This window comes from Stegodyphus dumicola, chromosome 5 (genome assembly GCF_044657685.1).
Source record: "Stegodyphus dumicola isolate Sdum_Otavi_A_Nest chromosome 5, ASM4465768v1".
NCBI lineage: Eukaryota > Metazoa > Arthropoda > Arachnida > Araneae > Eresidae > Stegodyphus > Stegodyphus dumicola.
The window spans coordinates 52,883,371-52,903,843 of record NC_140772.1 but is presented as its reverse complement, the minus strand read 5'-3'; the positions used below and the strand labels follow the sequence as shown (position 1 = coordinate 52,903,843).

Sequence of the window (20,473 nt, the reverse complement as noted above, 5' to 3'; positions counted from 1 at the left end):
CAGAAAAATTTGTACGGCGGCGTCTCAAACGCGAAGATAAGTATTTTGCATATGAATACAAGAATTAACTTCTTTTGGTGCATTTGCTACTGTGGAAGTGATATCCAGTATCTGAACAATGCTTATGGTTATTTCTTCAACATTAATAGCAGATTGGTGTCTGCTTATTGGACCCTCACTTGCCGTTTGCATTAAAGCAAAAAGCAGATTTATGCAGTTTTCCGCTAATAAGCTTGCATCTATTTTTGAATGACCACAAAGAAATTATCAGTATATACTAAGCCTGATGAACTCTTCAGATTGCTGCTTCTCTGAAGAAAGTGTTTGAGAAATGTGTATTTTATATATATACTGAGAGGTTTGATATACATACAAAATATTACAGACGCTTGTTTTTGTAACACAGACTAGTTTTTACGGTGATGCACAGGAGCCCAAAAGCCAGGATTGATTGCTCAGCAAGTAAAGCCTCACATGTTCGGTTCGTTTTATCTTGGACCATCCAAACACAACTCGACAACTATATATATGTTTTAACAGCAGAATACCGAATACCGTAAAAGTGCCTATTTTATTACTGGTGAACAGGAAATCATAGTTGCTGTGTATGCAGAAGAATTAAAACTGGATATCAGATGACTGGAAAAACATTGCAAGGTGAAGTCTATTGAATCTCGTTTCTTGCTCAATCATGAGATGAAATGGTCAGAATATGGAGCAAACAGAATACATTCACGAAACCCTCTTGAACTAATGACAAATTTTTCACTTAATGGTGGTTGAATTATGATCTAGGGAATATTTTTCTGAAGTGCAGTTAAGTCTCTTGATATATATGAAATAATTATCTATAATCACAGCTTCGAAGTCCAGTTTCGAAGCCCATCAAATGCATTCGGTTATGCTTGCGATGTTACCTGAATTTGATGACTTTAAACGGGATATAAGCCTTGTTACTACAATTCGTCTCAGATTGATTTGAAGGGCATGACTGAGTTTAGAATACTTCCATGGTTAGTTCAGATCCCTTACTTCAATCCTATTCAATATTTGGAAAAAGAAGTGAAAAGATCACTTCAACGCTTGGAAAATCAGTATTCAATCCGAATGAATATATAGAGTTGCCATTAGGTTAGCAAGGGGTCAAGAATAATATTAGCCTTCTGTTGAGTCCATGCCAAAAGAATATCGCATACTAACAAAGGTAAAGGTGAACCAATACATTATTAGCGGGCATCTCTAACATTTTGATTACTCAGTGCATAAGCGATTTGAAGGAATGCTTTTTGAAACTGCTTCGCTGGATCTTGTCGCAACGTTCATAGTTGAATATTCGTTTCTTTCGTATGATGTTTTTGAATACAGCTTCAACATCTAATATTCTGCTAAATCTGGAGCTCAGCCGCAGAGCTTTCAAGTTCGCTATTGATATAATGATTTGAGGACATTTTCACATCTTTTGAAAGTCGAATTGACTCAAAAGTTTAATAACATACCATAACATGAAGCTAATGGGGATTGAGGTATCTCTGAGCCTAGAAAATGTCAAGAGAAACGACATTCATCAGGGGACCACGAAAACCCAACACCAGGCACCGCGCACTCGATCCCCAGACGCTACCCCGCGAGCCGTCAGGAGCCTATGGAACACTCTATCTGAGTGCCAGAGTCCAGCTGCACCCGTCATTTTGTTGAACCTTGAATTTTGTATAATTGTTATCTTCTTAAGTGACTTCGCATACATCTGTAACTATGTTCTGAAGGTTTACTTTGCAAAATTTTGATTTTTGGATTCTTTGCTTTTATGATACTGTTGCGCTTTTCTTTTCCTGATACAAGTTGTTACGTTATTTTCTTCCTTCCGGGTTCGTATGGATTTGCAGTGAATAATGACGACACTTGATGATGAAGTATCGAAACACACTTTATTTAGCCAATATTTATCAGAACAGCTCCAAAGTCAGTTTTTACAGTCGTCGAAGATCTACTATAAACACGCTGACACAATCAGCACAGCTTTCAGGTTATCAAGCTATCACGGTGCAGACAGCTTCACTGCAAGCACCAGAGTACAGCTCCCGACTCTGCTCGGTCCTTCTCGGAACTCCACGTACTCTCGAGACTCTCCACGCTACAACTCGCGATGCACTCGATTACACAGATGCACACAGAGCACGGCTCCCGACTCTTCGGTTCAGTCGCTCCCGGAGCTCAACACTCTCTCTCGACGATGCACTAACAGCGATACACTAAGAGACTCTTCGGTGCACTCGACGACCCACTCGGCACTGGCTGTCTGGCTGTCAACTCGATCGACTCTGCAGGGATTGACTCGCTAGACCAGACACCAACTCGATACTAACTAACTCGCACTCTAGTCGAGGCACTCTTGACTCGCCGTCTCGACGAGGCACACACTGACTGACTGCGGATCAGCAGGGTTTATATAGCTTTCGGTTTGTGTTCGGGAACATTCTGGGCTAAACCGGTAAGAATTCGTTCCAAAAAGTTTCCCATCCGTCCATGGCACATCGCCAATTTTGTCGCCAAATGGGCGATTTCTCGCCAAATGTGGCAACTTTGCCTTCCCATGCCATTTTATGGCAACCCTAAAACTGCTTTGGGGAGAAGCCATCTTACCACGCCTTTACATTTAGTAACAATATATTTTTTAATGCTTGCATATTTGTCGATTGATATCTAATGTGTTGAGACTTTTTTAAAATTGTAACTGATTATGTTAGGAACTGGCTCGCCATTTTTCACACAAACGTACATCTCCGTGTTAAATAAAAATATGTGGGGAAGGGCCGTGCCTTGTCAGATAGTAATGAATATACTGGTTATTGAAATTTGCTAGCTTGTTCACTTGTTCGATTGCTAGCTTGTTTATTCCAAAATTTAATATGAAGATATTCGAAAATCGCCTTCTTGACTGCAGTGCTAAACAATTCAGTATACAATACAGTATTTTAATATTTTGTCTCTGTAATTCTATGGAACATTGTCGCTCTTGAAAACAACTTGATTGGTGTTCGACAATGAGAGTCCTAGGCAGTAACCTTAGGTGCATTTGTTACCTGTGCCGCCTATGTTTAAAATACTACGCGATCATTTCGGAAATAAAAATTGTACAATTTGTATATATGTGTATACTTTTATCAACCAGGACATCATACATAAAGATATTACATTAGAGATACATTCCTAGTCATTCTTTTAGTAAAGGAATAAATATTCCCTTAATAAAATTATAAAAATATATTATTTTGTATTTCTTGTAAAACCGTATGAAAAATTCCTTATATGAAATAACACCATCCTTTCATTTCATTTAAGGTTTTAGATCTAGATGATGTTCGATGCGGTCAAAATGAAAGAAGCTCTTTGAGGAATAAACCTATCATCACACTCACTAGGGATGATTTATGTCCTAAACCTTTTCAAACAGTAAACATAATACTGATTGCAGGTAATTTTTTTTATAACAGCTTGCCAGTTAATTAATTGTGTATACTTTTTGTAGAAGACGAAAGTTCTACCTTCGTATAGTTCAACTATCAATTTAATATCTTCACTAAGCTGTACCTTCTGCTACGTAAGTTGGTGGAGAGGAATGATGTTATTTCTTTATTAACTCATCAACGGTAACGAAGTAAATCGCCTAACAGTTTCAGTTTATTATTATTATCATGGATATGTCTTATATATGTCTACTATATGTTTTTTAAATTGCCTATTTTTATGATGCATTTATTACCTTTAATGGCATAAACGCATCGCGAGGAAATACAACTGACAAATGTATTCGGTACATATGTAAAAAAACTTTCTACCAATGCCAAAACGTTTATTTTGAAAATATTGTAATTTAAAAATATTAGTAATGTTATGAATCTATAAGACATAACATTAGTCTACATAACATATAGTCCATAAAACCTAACATATAGTCTTAACTTAAGACATAACATATCTGTAGTCAATAAGACTAAACATAAATATGACTTTATTTTATTATTTACTAAGTCCAAATCATTTATCATTTACTGAATACAAATGTGAAAAATAGTCGACATGTTAGCACACAAATATACCCGGATTTCTCACTGGCAGTGAGACAGCTATAAGCTTACACGAAGGTAAAAATCACATTTACTATAGTACTTGTTTTGTTATTGTAATAATATTGTCTCTATTACTAGTACTGGAGTTAAATCAGGTTATAACAGGTTCCTATAGTACTTTTTTTTGTTATTGTAATTATATTGCCCTTATTACTAGTACTGTAGTGAAACGATGGAGTGAAATCAGGTTGTAACAGGTTACGGAGCTGAAACACAGCATAATGATACTAGTTCACACCACTTAGAAAAAATTGTTAGCAATCACTATCAAATAAAGTGCTTTATTTACCTGAATTCTAGGATAAAATATTCTCGATAAAAATATTCTTAAAATTTCATTTGGAAAACTAGATCGTATAAAGTAGCCGACCAGCACGAAATTTACGTATTTACACTTCTAGCATTTAACATAACTCTGGCTATACTAGCCCAAAATTTGTTGCGACTTGAAAAACACAGCTTATCGCACTCTGTATCGTTTTCTGCACCTCTATGTGTGCTGAAATTGGATTCTCAAGTAACTCGCGTGAAATTTATAATAACAAAACATAATAACAAACAATCCCTCTTATTATGTTTAACCGGTTTTAATTCGTTGTTTAAGTTTTCATTCATTGTTTTTTTCATAAAATAAAATGTCATCGATTAGTTAATAATTCTCGGCTCTACCTAAATCCTATTTCTCTCAATGCTTGACATTTTTCTGGATATTTTAAACATATATAAATTTATCCACATTCTGGACTGCGCTGCAATTCCTTAGCCAGAATTTTCTTGGAATCTAAACCGAAAGACATTAACATGATGTATTTTACTTTAACGCCGTTTTCATTTGACTTAAATCTGGATAAAGAATCTGCTTTCTTATTTTTCCCTCCAGGGCGATGATGGAATTTCAAACTGAACTCTTGCACCTTCAGCTTATCACTTTCGGTATTAAATTGTTAACATTTTCTTATTCGTTAGCGTAGCATGATCGGAGAACATTTTATTCTGGTTCTTCAAGAAATAAACAAATTTTTTTCACCGCAGTCACACATGCCAGGGCTTCCCTTTCATCCAGAAATAAAGTGTTTTCAGCCGGACTCATAGTTATACTAAAATACGCTATCGGGTGCTCCTCTTGCATCAAAATTGCTCCTGTTGAAAAATCAGTTGCATTCGTGTAAATCTGCAAGGTCTTTTGTGGATCGGGTACTTTTAAAGCCGGTGCTCTTATAAATGCCAATTTTAGGCTCTGGAAGACTTTTTCTGCCTCTTCAAATCATTCAAGCCTTTCCTTTTTTTACCTCAAAAGGGAGTTCCGAAATGTCTAAAAAAGGTTTTGATAAACATTGTCTAATACGTGCATAATCCGATAAACGATGCTAACGTTTTGTGGGTAAATTTTTTCCGAGAGAATTTTTGATTCCCCTGTCTTAATGCTTTTAAAATAACCTTAAATGCCAAATATATATTTTAATTCTTTACAACCAATTTTACATTTCTCTTTATTCGCTTTTAGTCCCGGATAATAAAGAAAATACTTCAGAGAGCTTTTACATGTTCTTCTAAGTTTACAATTATATCATTTAAGTATGCAAACCAGTTTTTTCCCAGGACCGGCTGAAGAATGATATACAGAGGTGGCCAAAATTGTGGACACTTTTGGAAATTTTTATGTTTTTGAACTTTGTATGCTTATAGAAAACGTTATGTTTCACAAAATGCAAACTTGTATATATCATTTTAAAGAGAATTTATCACTGAATTCAATACAAAACACAAAATTCAATTATTTGCAATACAAAAAAAAAGTTATATGTACTTTAATATAAATAAAAAAACACAGTTATGAAGTGGTTTGTAATGTCTAGCTTTCATGGCCAATCACTGTTCTTATTCTGAGAACCAATCAAATGTTAGTAACTGCCAGTAGAAGCTGACATCATGTTTACACTTGAAACAATTCATTATTTTACTTTGTTCTATAGAAGGAGGACCTGTTTCTTATACACTGCAATTACAAGTAGGAATTTTCGTAAAAATTTTTAATATTTAGTCAAGAAGCAATGACATCAAATAAAAGAGTAGATTGGACACCTAGAAAGAGATGTAATATTATTGTGTTACGAGAAAGTGGTCTTTCCTATGCTGAAACTGCAAGACAGGTGGGTGGTTCAGTGACTACATCTGGAGTCCGAAAGTTTTGTTTACGATATCAGGAGACAAATTCAATAAAAAACAAAGAAGGAAAAGGCCGAAAAAGGTGCACCACATCTATTGATGACAGAAGATTATGTCTCCAAGATAGAAAAATGTCATCAGCGGCCATCAGAAATGATCTGAATGATGCTGGTGTTTTTGTCAGTTCAAGAACAATCAGGAAAAGATTAACAGATGTTGGACTGAGAGGTAGAATTCTACGAAAAAAGCCTTATCTTCATTTTCAGCAACAAAAAAAGGACTACAGTGGGCAAAAGAACACATTAATTGGTCAGATGATCAGTGGTCACAAGTTATATGGAGTGATGAAACTAAGATATCGTTATTCGGTAGTTATGGGCGAAAATATGTAAGACGTAGAATAGGAGAAGAGCTACATCCTGACTGCATTCAAGTAACTGTGAAGAACCCAGTTAGTGTTATGATTTGGTCATGCATGTCAGCAGATGGTATTCGTCGCCTTCATGTCATCGATGGGACACTGAATGCCAGAAAATACATTGACACTATTCTAGAACCAAAACTTCTACCTTCCATCAGAGATCTCTTTCCCAACAATGCTTCGTTTATTTTTCAGCAGGATTCTGCTCCTTGCCACACGGCCAAAGTATCGAAAGAGTGGTTTCGTACCAAGAGCATTAAATTGTTGTCATGGCCAGGAAACAGTCCTGACCTCAATCCTATCGAAAATTTGTGGCGCCGTTTGAAACTCTTGTCCGAATGAGGCGCCCATCAAATAAAAGGGAACTAACTGAGGCTATAATTGTTTCCTGGCATCATGTAATAACAAAAGAAGAGCTTAAAACTCTTGTCAGCTCAATTAACATCGATGTGAAGCTGTAATCAAAAATAAAGGGTACCCTACTAAGTACTAATAACTCACTGCAATCATCACTATCTAATGTATATCGATAACTATTATCGTTTAACTTTTTTTGTATTGCAAATAATTGAATTTTGTGTTTTGTATTGAATTCAGTAATAAATTCTCTTTAAAATGATATATACAAGTTTGCATTTTGTGAAACATAACGTTTTCTATAAGCATACAAAGTTCAAAAACATAAAAATTTCCAAAGGTGTCCACAATTTTGGCCACCACTGTATATATCGCCCGCTAAAAGGTTACTGGCCTACCTGATAACCTAGACGGCAAGCATAAAAACACATAAGTCCCTAATTTTTTGATAAAGGCCGTTTTGTTAACACCTACCGGTCTGACAGTTATCTGAAAGTATTCGCTGGTCAGGTATGTCGCTATCATGTTCCATGTACGTTTTATTCTACAAATCATTTTTCTATAATAGACAGGGGATACACAGAGTACTTAGTAATTTTATTCAATTTATTGTAGTCAATAGCGAATCGAAAATTTTATTTACTAGATAATCTTATAGAGTAATATTATTTATATTATTACTAGATAAGAATATATAGATAGATATTCTTATTTACTAGATAACCTTATTTCTAGATTATATAATATTACTGAATATTATCAAAAATACTGGATATTCAGTTTTCCTTCTGTACAGGACAAGACTCGGGTATGCGCTTGATACTGGAAATATAATTTTTTTTCCAACATGTTTTTTATGTGTTCCTCATCGATTCTTTCTGTAACTGTATTATATTCATACGGCTTTGATCTAGAAGGAACATTTTGTCCAGTTTCAATATGATGATTTATGGCGTTGGTTAGACCAAACTTATCGCTAAATAAATCGGAAAATTTGCCATGACACTGATTATTTCTTTCTCATTTATCTTCATAAGGTGTTCCAATTTAACATTTTTCTTCGACTTACGGGCCTATCTATTTCATCCATTGTTAGTGCTATAGCATTTTCTTTAGAGTTAATTTCTGACTTACATTTTCTGCAGAAAATCCAACCTCTAAATAATGTCAACTTGTAAGCCTTTTAAAACCAAAAATACCGTTTTTTGAGTTTCATTTTTAACTTTTATGTTTAATGTTATGCTACCAAGTACCAAACATTGGCCATTTTATGCAGTTATGCTATTTGAGAAGATTTTGTATTGGTTTGGGATGCCTGACCCCCTTTTCTTACTCTCCGTTTTAGTTTAAATGATTATACTTCTTATCGGTATTATCTTCCTTTTTTTCTTTTTTTTTTTTTTTTTAGAATTATTGCCTTTGCAATTTTGTTTCGCCTTGGTGCTGAACTCAGCAATTTTTGCTTCGTTAGAAATTTTTGGCCTTGCTCGCCAAACTTATATTCATTGCTTCTGCGAAACCCAATTCGTGTCTGACCATATTCGACTTCTAAATGTATACTTTCGTATAGATACTACTTAAAATAAGTCATTTAATATTTGGGGGCACCTTACTTCTACAAATTTCTGTGCTTTGGAAACCATCGCGGAACTACTATCTCCAAGATCTTACTCTTTTGCTCAATCCCATACAATAATTTAAAAAGTTCCACTTTTCTCAGTATAAACTTCATTAATTCCTTACCGTCTGTCTGAAATCAACTATTCAACTCTCTTTCTTACGTAACTAATTTTTGCATCATCTTACGAAGTCAAGAACGTCATCATTGATTAATTTTCATGTTATGATGGTAAATACGCACATGTGACCACAGGGAAGCGCCGGATTTGTCAGGCCACGTAGAAGTAGTTAACTAGTTTTTCAGAACGCTCGCAGCCAAGAAGGTAATGAGAATACACAAAGTGCCTCATTTTATTTTCCTTTTAGTTCCCATCTTGAAAAATTATTCACATGTAATGAACTTTCAAGTAAGGAACCCTTCATGGGATTCTGTGAGGCTCTGGTAGAAGCGGGATAACAGAACATCAGAATAAACAACGAAGCATCACAGATCTTCATTTGTACTGTAGATAACCGAGGAGATGGATGTCTACACGAATCAGAAGAAGGCCAAGATGCATTACATGGGGCTAACGTGGATAATGCAAAGAAAATTGCAAGATTTAACAAGAATATTGCCCAACAAGATACGTCTCAGATACCACCTTTTGTTAGTACACCAATAAGTGTTCGAAAGAGGGTCATTTTCAAGTTGCAGAGAGTCGTGGAAGACTGTAAGAAAGTCGTACGTAACGGAAAACATTTTGCAGCGTATGAGAGAGTACTCTGTATGTGGCATGCGGTCATTGTGGCAGGCTGTTGATGCGTCTCAAGAGATGGTGGGTTGTGAGCAATTCGAGACGAATGAATACACCATATACCATTTGCAGCGGATTCAAGAGCGGTCAAATATGGATTACGCTATTGTCTGTTGCCACTTAGAGTTTGCACATGTGTTAGTCACTGACGCATGCACATTTCAGCGACAGGAATATAGAATATTCATAGCCATCATGTCTGGACAACTGATAGTCTACACACCACAAGTCCAAGGTCTTTCCAGTGTGGTTTCCAATTAAATGTTCGGGACGGAATCGTAGACGGCCATTGATTCATACTTGCTGCCAAGTCACTTGGATGAATATTTATACTTTGTGGCATTACGACAGGTTCTGTCCGAATTACTGAACCCTAGACTAGAAGAGAAACACGCTAATGTGACAATCAAAATCGTAAAAACAACCTTGTATTTAGCGTAAGTATATTGAAACACTCAATCGATTTCGAGGGCAGCTAAAGGTTCCTCCTCATCAGGAGAAAGAAATATCTAGAAATACCTTTTCTATGAGTTTAGGAAAACATCCTATACAAATGATACCGACGAAAACAGTATAGCGTTATCGATATCATATTTTAGATCTTCTGTTCACAAACTCTTTTTTTTTCATCCCTTCTTTCTATAAAGTCGGCCAGCGTCCGAGCGGTGAGAATAGTTGGTTAATACTGAACAATAGTTCGGCTCGGCTTAAATTCTTGCGAACGGGCTACCTGTATGGGTGTTTCCGTTCTTTTCACAAGCATAACGTAATTAGGGACCAGTTTTTCTTAAACAGTCCTCCATGAAGGCAACGTCTTCCTAGGCAGATAGCTCTCGTGAACTTTGCATATTTCTATCCAATCCAGTTGTTCTGTACTTCATTCTTTTTTTCCTTGTATATTTTTCTCCTACAAAAGTTGATTCTAGTGAAAATTAATGTAGTGATTATTCTACAAGCGATCAATTTTTTAAAATAAACTCTCACCTCAGTAGGCTTTTTTGCCCGAAAAACAAAGTTTAGTTTCCAACAGAACTAATGCAAAGGGCATCATACTGTGAACGGGTGAATCATTTAATTGCTTCATTAAATGCAAACTATACCATCACATATGCTTTTTTAAAATTAAGTTACTATTAAACATGTTTATAATGCCATTGACACTTAAACTATATCCTCAACTTAGCGTGTTGCCAAATTTATTGTTCTTTATCCCGATAGTTCTCGTATGTTCTAAAAATAGCATTGCTATGATCGTAGACATAGCACAGACTTTGAAATCCTTTAAATTATTATACATTGTTAAACATAGAAAATGCCGTGGTTCGCAAAACAAATATTTATTACTGAGATATGCAGAGTAATACGCAGAGTTACATGCAAGCAGAATAATACTAAGTACAAGCAATAGCACAGATAAATAAGTACAGGCAGAATAATACTAAGCAAGCAGAATAACAGAATAATACTAAGCAGCGATAAGCTTTGGAACTTTGCGGTTATACTGGCTTTCAGCAGGAAATTAAAGTCCTTCTCTTGCCAGTTCCTGATGTGATCCCATGTGGGGCCTGACAGAGTAGAAACCTGAAAGAAATTTTCTCTCGTGGAGGTAGAAGTGTGCTGGAGAGAGAAAAAGAGAAAAAGAAGCACTTTGCTCCTGTACTGCTACATCTTGGATGGAATCCGCCTAGCAGGGGCCGGAGAAAGAAACTTCGGATGACCTGTGTAAGATAGCCCGAATACTAACTGTTCATTCGTCGGAGCCAGTCACGTGGGAGGTCACCCTCCCAGAAACTGACCCCGATCGATGCTGCTTGTAAACCAGAAAACTGGAACTTAGAATTCTGAACTCAAGAGGTGGGCGGCAAATGGGCGGAGGTTTTTGTCTTCAGCCAGGATTTCGTAGATAAGAATGTCCGTGAAACTAGCGGGATTCACATTGATAATATTGTTAAAAAAGTTGTTGTTTATTCTGCTGAGGTAGTCCTGAATAGTATCTATTTTCAAGTCGGAGTGGAGAGTCCTATTCCGAACATAGTAAGGAGCTTTTGTGATGATTCTTAGCACCTTATTTTGAAGCACTTGGAGTTTGCTAATTTCGTTTGCTTTGTAGTTTGCCCAGGCTGGGGAAGCATACGTAAGAATGGGTCGGATTACAGTTTCATAAATCCTCTTTTTCAGTCTGAGGGTGAGGTTTTCATTCTTTAGGAGAGGAAAAAGCCTGAAAATGATCCCGTGTGCTTTTCCGCTTACTCTAAGCATATGATCCTTCCAATTGTAGTTCTTGTTAAGGGTAACTCCCAGGTAATTAGCTTTATCAACTGTAGGGATGATTTTGCCAAAAAGTTTAACCTCAGTTCTGACCCTTTTCCTCTGTCTGCGATTTCGAATGAGTAGAATCTTGGACTTTCCTGGCTGAATGCACGTTTTCCAGCGACTGCACCACCCCTCAATAGCAGGGATTTTGGCCTGAATTCTTGACAAGGCATACTCTGGGTTTAGAGACTTGGTGGCTATCGCTGTATCATCAGCGTAGCAAGGAAAAGCAAGGGAAATCGTTGGTATAGATGATGTAAAAAAGCGGTCCTAAAATTGACCCTTGAGGAATACCTGCGTAAATATTTTTGACACATGAAGTTGCATTTCCAACTCCAACGGTGTAAGTTCTATTTTCAAGGAAGGACTTGATAATGAGTATCAGATTTCTGGGAAAACCGAGATGAATTAGCTTATAGATTAGCCCTGGATGCCAGACGCGGTCAAAAGCCTTTGCCACGTCTAGCATCAGGATAGCAGCACTCATTCTGTTGTGCATAGCCGCGCCGATGAACTCCGTGAGCCTGACTAACTGCGTTGTGGTCGAAAGTCCTTTCCGGAAACCGTGCTGGTGATCAACGAGAAAGTCCAAGTTTCCTTGCATTCTGAGATAAATAATACGTTCCAGGATCTTGCTTATGGAGGACAGCAGGCTGATGGGTCTAAAGTTTGCCGGGTAATCCTGTGTTTTCCCTGGCTTAGGAATCATTAGGATGCTTGCTTGCTTCCAGAAAAGCGGGAAACAATTTTGATGCATGCATTGACAAACATGCATTGAGAATGCCTGTTAATTTGCATATGGTCTTAAAAGGCATGTTTTTCAGCATCTGGTTCGTGATCTTGTCCTTTCCTGGAGCTTTCTTTAATTTAAGTCCCTTAATAATGTTCTGCACTTCGTGCGGCGTGGTTAGTTTGATAGAAGGTTCCGTAGAAGGGGAGTGCAGCCATTGATCGTTAAGGTAATGAACTTGAATGTCCGAACTATGATCTGAGGGGAAGGAATTTGGAATGAACTGTTTAGAAAGGTGTTCCGCAAAAAGTTCCGCTTTGTCTTGATCGGAGTAAGCAAATCCGTTATCGCATTTAAGCGGTTTTCTGGCAGAGCAGGGGCGTTTTAGTGTCCTTGTATGACGCCAGGTTCGTCGTTGATCTTTTCCATCTTATCCTGCCATAAGCTAGAACGATGGTCCTGAATCTTTTGCTTGATCTTCCTATTAAGCCTGTTAATTTGAGTTTTGATAGCAGGATCCCAGGTGAGATTAAATTCCTTTCGGAGATGATTTCGAAAGCAGATTATTTCACGAATATTGGCAGGAAGCGTGTGCTCATGTCTGACACGGTCAACCTCAGTCGTAGCTAGGGACTTAGCAGAATGCAGGTACGAAGTAAAGTCTGTTATAGCACGTTCAATATCCGTAGTGCTTTGTAACGAGTCACAATTAAAATCAGTGGTCATCAAAGTATTATGATAAAGATTCCAATCAGTATGCTTAATTGGCGGTAGGTTCTTAGCATTTTCCACTCCAAGGTAAGCAAGTACAGGTACATGATCAGAAGACATGTCACATGTTACCGTAATAGCCATAGGAATATTGAACGTCGTAATAAAAATATCCAGAATGTCAGGCCGATGGTTGAGTATATTTGGCCTATAGGTAGGCTCATCCGGCACATGCAGAAAGACAGGGTAATTACACACAAAATCATGCACTATGTGTCCATTATAATTCGAGTTGCGGCATCCCCAGTCGAGATGCTTGGCGTTTAAATCGCCACCTAGAAAGGTGGGGAAGTCTGAGTTAATAAGTCTATCCAGAATTTCAGCACTGAGCTTGTTCCCAGGGCGGTTATACATCGCACAGAAAGTGACATCCCCAATGTTGGGTAGATTCACCATCACTTTAACACTTTCCATTCCATCACAATTTTCTGCACTTTTCAGATATGAATCAAATGTCCTTTTAACATAAATGAGCACTCCGCCACCACGGTGGTGGAGTCTGTCACTACGGTAGCTGAAATAATTGGCTATCCTTAAGGAGTGCGAAGGGTTAGCATGGGTTTCTGTAATTAAGCAGATGTCTACGTCATTTTGCTGGATAAATTCATGAAGTTCCGGTATCTTGGAGGTAACGTTCTGCGCGTTTCAGAGCAGGATCTTAACAGGAGAACTTTGCCGGGAGGTGGGATTATCCATGGTTGGGAGAAGCTGGCCTGACTGTGTCCTCTATCATAGAGGCGGTAGGAAGTGCCTTCGCTACATCAGCAAACATAGAGATGGCTGTTGTGAGCTTTTGAATTACCGCATTAGCTTCGTCGAGCTTTGCTTGAAGCTCACTGAGTTGTGGGAAGATTGCTTGTGGCGCCATCTGTGGGGGAGTAGCATTACTATTGTTGACTACTCTATCTGCATATGATATGCCTTTTTGCACAAAGGATGAGCGAGGCTTGGGGTAGAACGAACAACCTTTAAAACTGGCAGTATGAGGAAGTCCGCAATGACAGCACTTTGGTGGCACATCCTTGGGCTTGGTGCAGTCACGAGACTCATGCCCCTGACCACATTTGACACACCGTGGTGCGTGACGGCATTGACTTTGAGCGTGGTAAAAGTCTTGGCAACGGAAGCACTGCGTGATACCGCGTCTACCTCTGTATCTTTCAACTGTTATCTTTAGCCTCATAAGATACTTTAGATTATTAAAAATGTCCTTGGTTTTCTCATTCCTTTCTAGCAAGATCAGAAATAGAGGCATGGGGGCAATTTCAGGACCTTTTCGGCGAGACATTTGTACAACCTTTTTAACAGCGTATCCTTCTGCAATGAGAGCATCTTGGATATCCGTAACTGGGGTGTCAATCGGAAGGCTACGAATGACGACTTTGATGTTTTTGTCTTCAGCAAGCTGATATGAATGAAATTTAATCTTTTTGTCGTCAAGGAGGTCCGTGATGTTACGATAAGTCTCACTGGAATTGACTTTGATTTCAAATTCATCTACGGCTTTCATCTTTGCATTAAATTCACTGTAGCCGGAGTTATCCAATAGATCAGTAATATCCTTCCATATTTCCAGTTTGAATCCTTAATGACAATCGGCGGAAGCTTCGAACTTCTTTTCGGAAACTTAAATTCTTCAGATACATGAGCATCACTTATTTGCCCAGCCGGGCACGTGACCTCATCTGTATTTCCAATAGGCCGCAACATGCTTTCCGTCAGGGACGTACTTGCAGCCGGCTTCTCGGAGGATTCACTAGATGGCGCCACTTTAGCGTGGCTACTGGTCGCTACTTTAGATGGGTTTGTGGAGGAGATTTCATTCGGCTTTTTGGATGAATCATCAGCTTTTGCAGCCCTCGGTTTCATCCTGCGTTTTACTGCAACATCGCCTTGGGTAGTTGAGTGAGTACTCCGTTCAGTACCATGGGTATGAGCTTTTTCGGGAGGAAGCTGAGTTAGCACATGGTATTTGTTTTTCAAATCCAATTCGGCTGACATTTCAGGGCTGAGCGGCCGTTTAACACTGTGACTGGGGGTAATCCATTCCATGCTTGAATCCACATCGTTAGAATGGTTAGACTCAGATTGAGAGGCCAAATCTCTTTCCGTGTTATTTATTATATCCATAAATCTGTTCAGGAATGCCAATTCAACTTGCTCATAGGGGGTCAGGCTATCATTCCTGGAAGTCAGTGCATGAAAGCGATCCACAATTTGCTGAATAATTGACATTTTCCAGATCAAGTCCAAGTCAAGAAAATTAGAGCTAGGCAAGAAATAGGGCACGAAAGGACCTTTTACAGTCCCCAGAACACAAGGTTCAACGGGAACAAACCTTCTGTATGTGCCAACAAGTGCAGAAATATGCGAGTAGTTAGCAGAGTAACGGCAATCAAGAGCGAGGAAAAACGTCAAAAATTGCAGCGATAAGCAGTTACAGAGGTCATATATATAACTTTACAACAGATCATGGTTTAACAAATCATAAACAAGACACAATAACTAACCAATCAAAAGTAACATACAGAATGGGATTTAAGTTTCAGAATAACTCGGACCTGGCTGAAAGCTAATGAATGTTTCAGACTTGACAGAAAGCTATACTTCCTTTTAACCAGTAAGAATGCGATTACAAATATCTCAACACTCCCCCTTAATCGCACATTATACAAAACATAAAAGAATTACACAATTTCTAAACAGCTCAAAGATAACAGTTCATAGAATTTTGTTTTGGACAAAGCCTTAGTTAACATATCTGCAATTTGTAAACCTGATTGCACATATTCAATTCTAATATTATTTTCCTTAACAATCTTACGAGTGAACTTTAATTTTATATCTATATGTTTCAACCTACCTGAAAAGTTTTCATTAACAATACTTTTGATACATGACTGGTTTTCCTCAAAATATAAACATTTTTAACACTGGAAATTTCATTTACTACATTTTTTATCCATAAAACATCTTGAATACCTTTACATAAAGCAATTATTTCAGCTTCTGTTGATGAAAGTGCAATACACTTTTGCTTGTTACAGCACCACATAATAGGACAATTTGAAAACATTACAAAATAACCAGTAATTGATTTCCTATCTTGAGTATCTCCCTCCCAATCTGCATCTACATACAAACACAAGTTTGCCCTTTCCAAATCACCCTTTTTGTATATCAATTTTAAATTTAAGGTGTTTTTCAAGTACCTAAGAATTCTTTTTAGAGCACACCAGGCAACATCAGTAGGATGCTCCTGCAGTTGGCTCAAGCAAATTACTGCAAAAATAATATCTGGCCTTGTGATATATGCTAAGTAAAGTAAAGATTCAATTAATTCTTTGTATGGGCCATGAAATGCATTTCCTTTCTGAAAATCAGCTGCTGTAGATTTTGGTTGAATGGGAGTTTGGGCTGTTTTACAATCAGACATTTTAAATTTATCAAGTAATTTTTCAATATATGGTTTCTGATCTAAAAATAAACAACCAGACTCAAATTTCAGTCTAATACCCAAAAATTCCGAAACACTTTCAGATTTTGACATTTTAAATTCATTTGATAACAATGATATTATAATATTTGTTTCTTTTACATCTGAACCTGCAATTAATAAGTCATCTACATAAAGAGCCATAATTACTTTCTTACAATTTAAATTTCTGATAAAAATACATGGTTCAGAGTCCAATTGCTTAAAATCTAATTTAATAACAAAATTAAGAAATTTCTGATACCATTGTCGAGGAGACTGTTTAAGACCATATAAATTCTTTTTAAGTTTACATTTCTTACCACTTATATCATCATATCCTTTTGGCTGGTCCATGTAGATGATTTCATCTAACTTACCAATCAAGAAAGCTGTCTTGACATCTAAAGTAAAAATTTGCAGACCTTCATTATTGATAATTACCAGGATTAAACGTAAAGAGCACATACTAATCACTGGAGAAAACGTTTCTGTATAATCTATGCCTTCCTTTTGCATAAAGCCACGAGCAACAAGCCTCGCTTTGTAAGTTCCATCTCGTTTTTTACGTAGAACCCATTTGCAGGAAATGGCTCTTTTATCAGGGGGTAAACTTTGTAGGTCCCAGACGTCGTAATCTTCCATAGATTTCATTTCCTCGTCCACAGCTCTTATCCATGGTTCTTGTTCTACTTGTGGTAGATTTACAATATCTTCAAATGTCAGAGTGTCTTGTGCAAACATTACTTGGTAAATCTCAGGATCAGGATACCTAACTGGCTGTTTCTTTTCTCTTGAGGATTTTCTTTGTTCCTCCTTCTTATTTGCAGCATTTAATTCGCCGTTATCAGTGTCTGAAATTGATTTGTCTTCATTTTTAATGTCATTATTGTCATTTTCACTCAAATCAGAACTATTGCAAATATATTTTTGATTTTCTACTTTCTTCTTTTCTTCATTAAATTTAACATTTCTGGAAACAATGATGCGTCTTGTTTCTGGAATCATTAAACGATATCCCATTGTGGAATAACCTACAAATATCATTCTGACAGAATTTTCATCTAGTTTCTTTCTTTGCGATGGTGGCACTAGAGTATAAGCATCACAGCCAAATACACGAATGTTTGTTAAATCAGGATCTTCACCATACTTCAAAAAATAAGGAACACGATTGTCAATTGAACTATTTGGGAGTCGGTTATTTATGTAAGCAGCCGTAAGTACTGCTTCACCCCAAAGGAATTTTGGTAATTTTGCCTCAAGTATCATTGCTCTAGCTTTTTCCAGTACAGTTCTATTTGCTCGTTCAGCAACACCATTTAGAAAAGGTGTATAGGGAGGTGCAGGATCTATTTTTACACCTGATCTTTTAGCAACTTCATGCAATTCTCCACTGACATATTCTTTGGCATTGTCACAGCGAAGTTTTGCAACAGTTGGATTCAATTTAAAGAATAGCTTGAGTTCATCAGCAATGTCACTTTTTCTTTTGAGCAGTCTGATTTCCATAAATCTCGAATAGTCATCAATTATAGTCATGAAATACCTTTCCCCATGGAGTGTTTGAGGTTCTATTGGACCACATATATCAGTGTGTATAGTAGTTATAAGCGGTTTGGATTCTTTTATGCGAGGACCCTTTCCTATAGGCAAAGCACTTTGTTTGGCACGAACACATACTTCACAAAAGGATTCTTTTGCAGGAAGATTCATCAGTTTTAATTTTTGATCACAGCAGTGTCCTAACCTTCTGTGCCATAAATCATCATTCTTTACTGCTAAAGCTGTAAATAAATTTGGTGAAAAATCACTAAAATATTGTCCGCATTTATCCAAGTATCCAAACCTAAAACGCTTGTTTTTGTTTTCAATATAAACTATTTCATTTTTAAAAATTACGCTCAAACCTGCTGCTTCAATATTTTTAACAGAAATTAATTGTCCGTTTAATTTTGGAACGTAAAGAACATCTTTTAACATTATTTCAACACCATTCTTAGTTTTACCGCAAATATCACCAATTCCTTCCACTTCTAAAACCGCCGACTTAGACGCGCACTTAACAGTTCCAGTCTTAGGCTTAATTGAGGTAAACCATTCCTTGTGAGAAGACATATGAGAAGTTGCACCAGAATCAATAATAAATTGATCATGCACAAGATTTCTAGCCATAAAAGATATTGCAGGGGAAGCGTACTTATTACTATTTGAATTTGCCTGCTTTTTAGAATTATCAAAACATTCATTTTTAAAATGACCACTTTTCCCACAGTTATGACAGACGCAGTTCTTTTTCCTACAAAATTTAACAGAATGTCCTTTTCTTTTACAATAAGTACAAAACAATTCCTTACGAGCACTAATAAAAACAGAGTTATCTGTATTTGGTTTAGAATACTTATTTTCATTTTTATAATCAAACATAAGAGATTCACAATCAATAAGTCTACTTGTAACAAAATCTAAACTCAAATTATTGCTTGGCTGATTCTCTAGAGATGCCTTAATATTTTCATATTCTTTTGGCAAAGACATTAAAATGTAAATAATAATATCAAAATCGCTTACTTCAGAGCCAGAGACGCGTAAACTACTCACCAGGTTCATTATGCTGTCGATATGCTGTCTCATTGACACATCCTTGGATTTCCTTATGGTAGCTAGACGTTTACGCGTTAAAATTTGACTCACTGCACCTTTAGCGCTATACGTAGCTTGTAGTTTCTTCCATATTTTACATGCAGTGTCTTCACGTTGAAGAGAAGCAATAACATTGTCACTTAGAAGGGCAAGTATTATGGCATAAGCCTTTTTAGATTTCAAAACATCTGCAACTCTGTCTGCAACTGCTTCTGTTTCCAAAAACGTATCCAATTCTCTTGCCGTAAATACTGCTCGAACTCTTCGACACCAAACAGTAAAGTTATTAACACCGTCAAATGGCGCTACACCAAAAGCTTCCCTTTCACCTCCGGAAAAAGCCATCATTCACAATATACCAAATCAAAATCACGCGAACGATAAATTAGTACACTGAAGGTTCAATTAGGGAACTATCAGCGAATTCTAACTTTTGAAGGAACCACGCTCTGCTGTTAAACATAGAAAATGCCGTGGTTCGCAAAACAAATATTTATTACTGAGATATGCAGAGTAATACGCAGAGTTACATGCAAGCAGAATAATACTAAGTACAAGCAATAGCACAGATAAATAAGTACAGGCAGAATAATACTAAGCAAGCAGAATAACAGAATAATACTAAGCAGCGATAAGCAGTTACAGAGGTCATATATATAACTTTACAACAGATCATGGTTTAACAAATCATAAACAAGACACAATAACTAACCAATCAAAAGTAACATACAGAATGGGATTTAAGTTTCAGAATAACTCGGACCTGGCTGAAAGCTAATGAATGTTTCGGACTTGACAGAAAGCTATACTTCCTTTTAACCAGTAAGAATGCGATTACAAATATCTCAACATACATATAATGTAAAAAAAATCAACTTATTAATTTTTACAAAACGCATTGCAGCCGTATTTATATTTCATATTGAAATTGTATTTAAAAGATAAAACTATTGTTTGTTATGATATGAGGGGCTGCAGTTCGGCTGTGCTTATATTAGACTACACATCATGGTTTAAAATTTGTATTTTTTTTTTTTTGGGTTATTTATTTAC

The 20,473-nt window shown here is 36.9% G+C and overlaps 1 protein-coding gene across 1 annotated transcript in view; it reads left to right on the top strand.

Moving 5' to 3' along the window:
- The window catches only part of LOC118201258 (uncharacterized), a 48,498-nt gene that overhangs the window by 13,067 nt on the left and 14,958 nt on the right, over nt 1–20,473 (top strand). Inside the window, exon 4 of the mRNA XM_035373322.2 lies at nt 3,340–3,472. Within this exon, the coding sequence (XP_035229213.2) occupies nt 3,340–3,472 (133 nt within the window). The remainder of the gene's footprint in view (nt 1–3,339; nt 3,473–20,473) is intronic.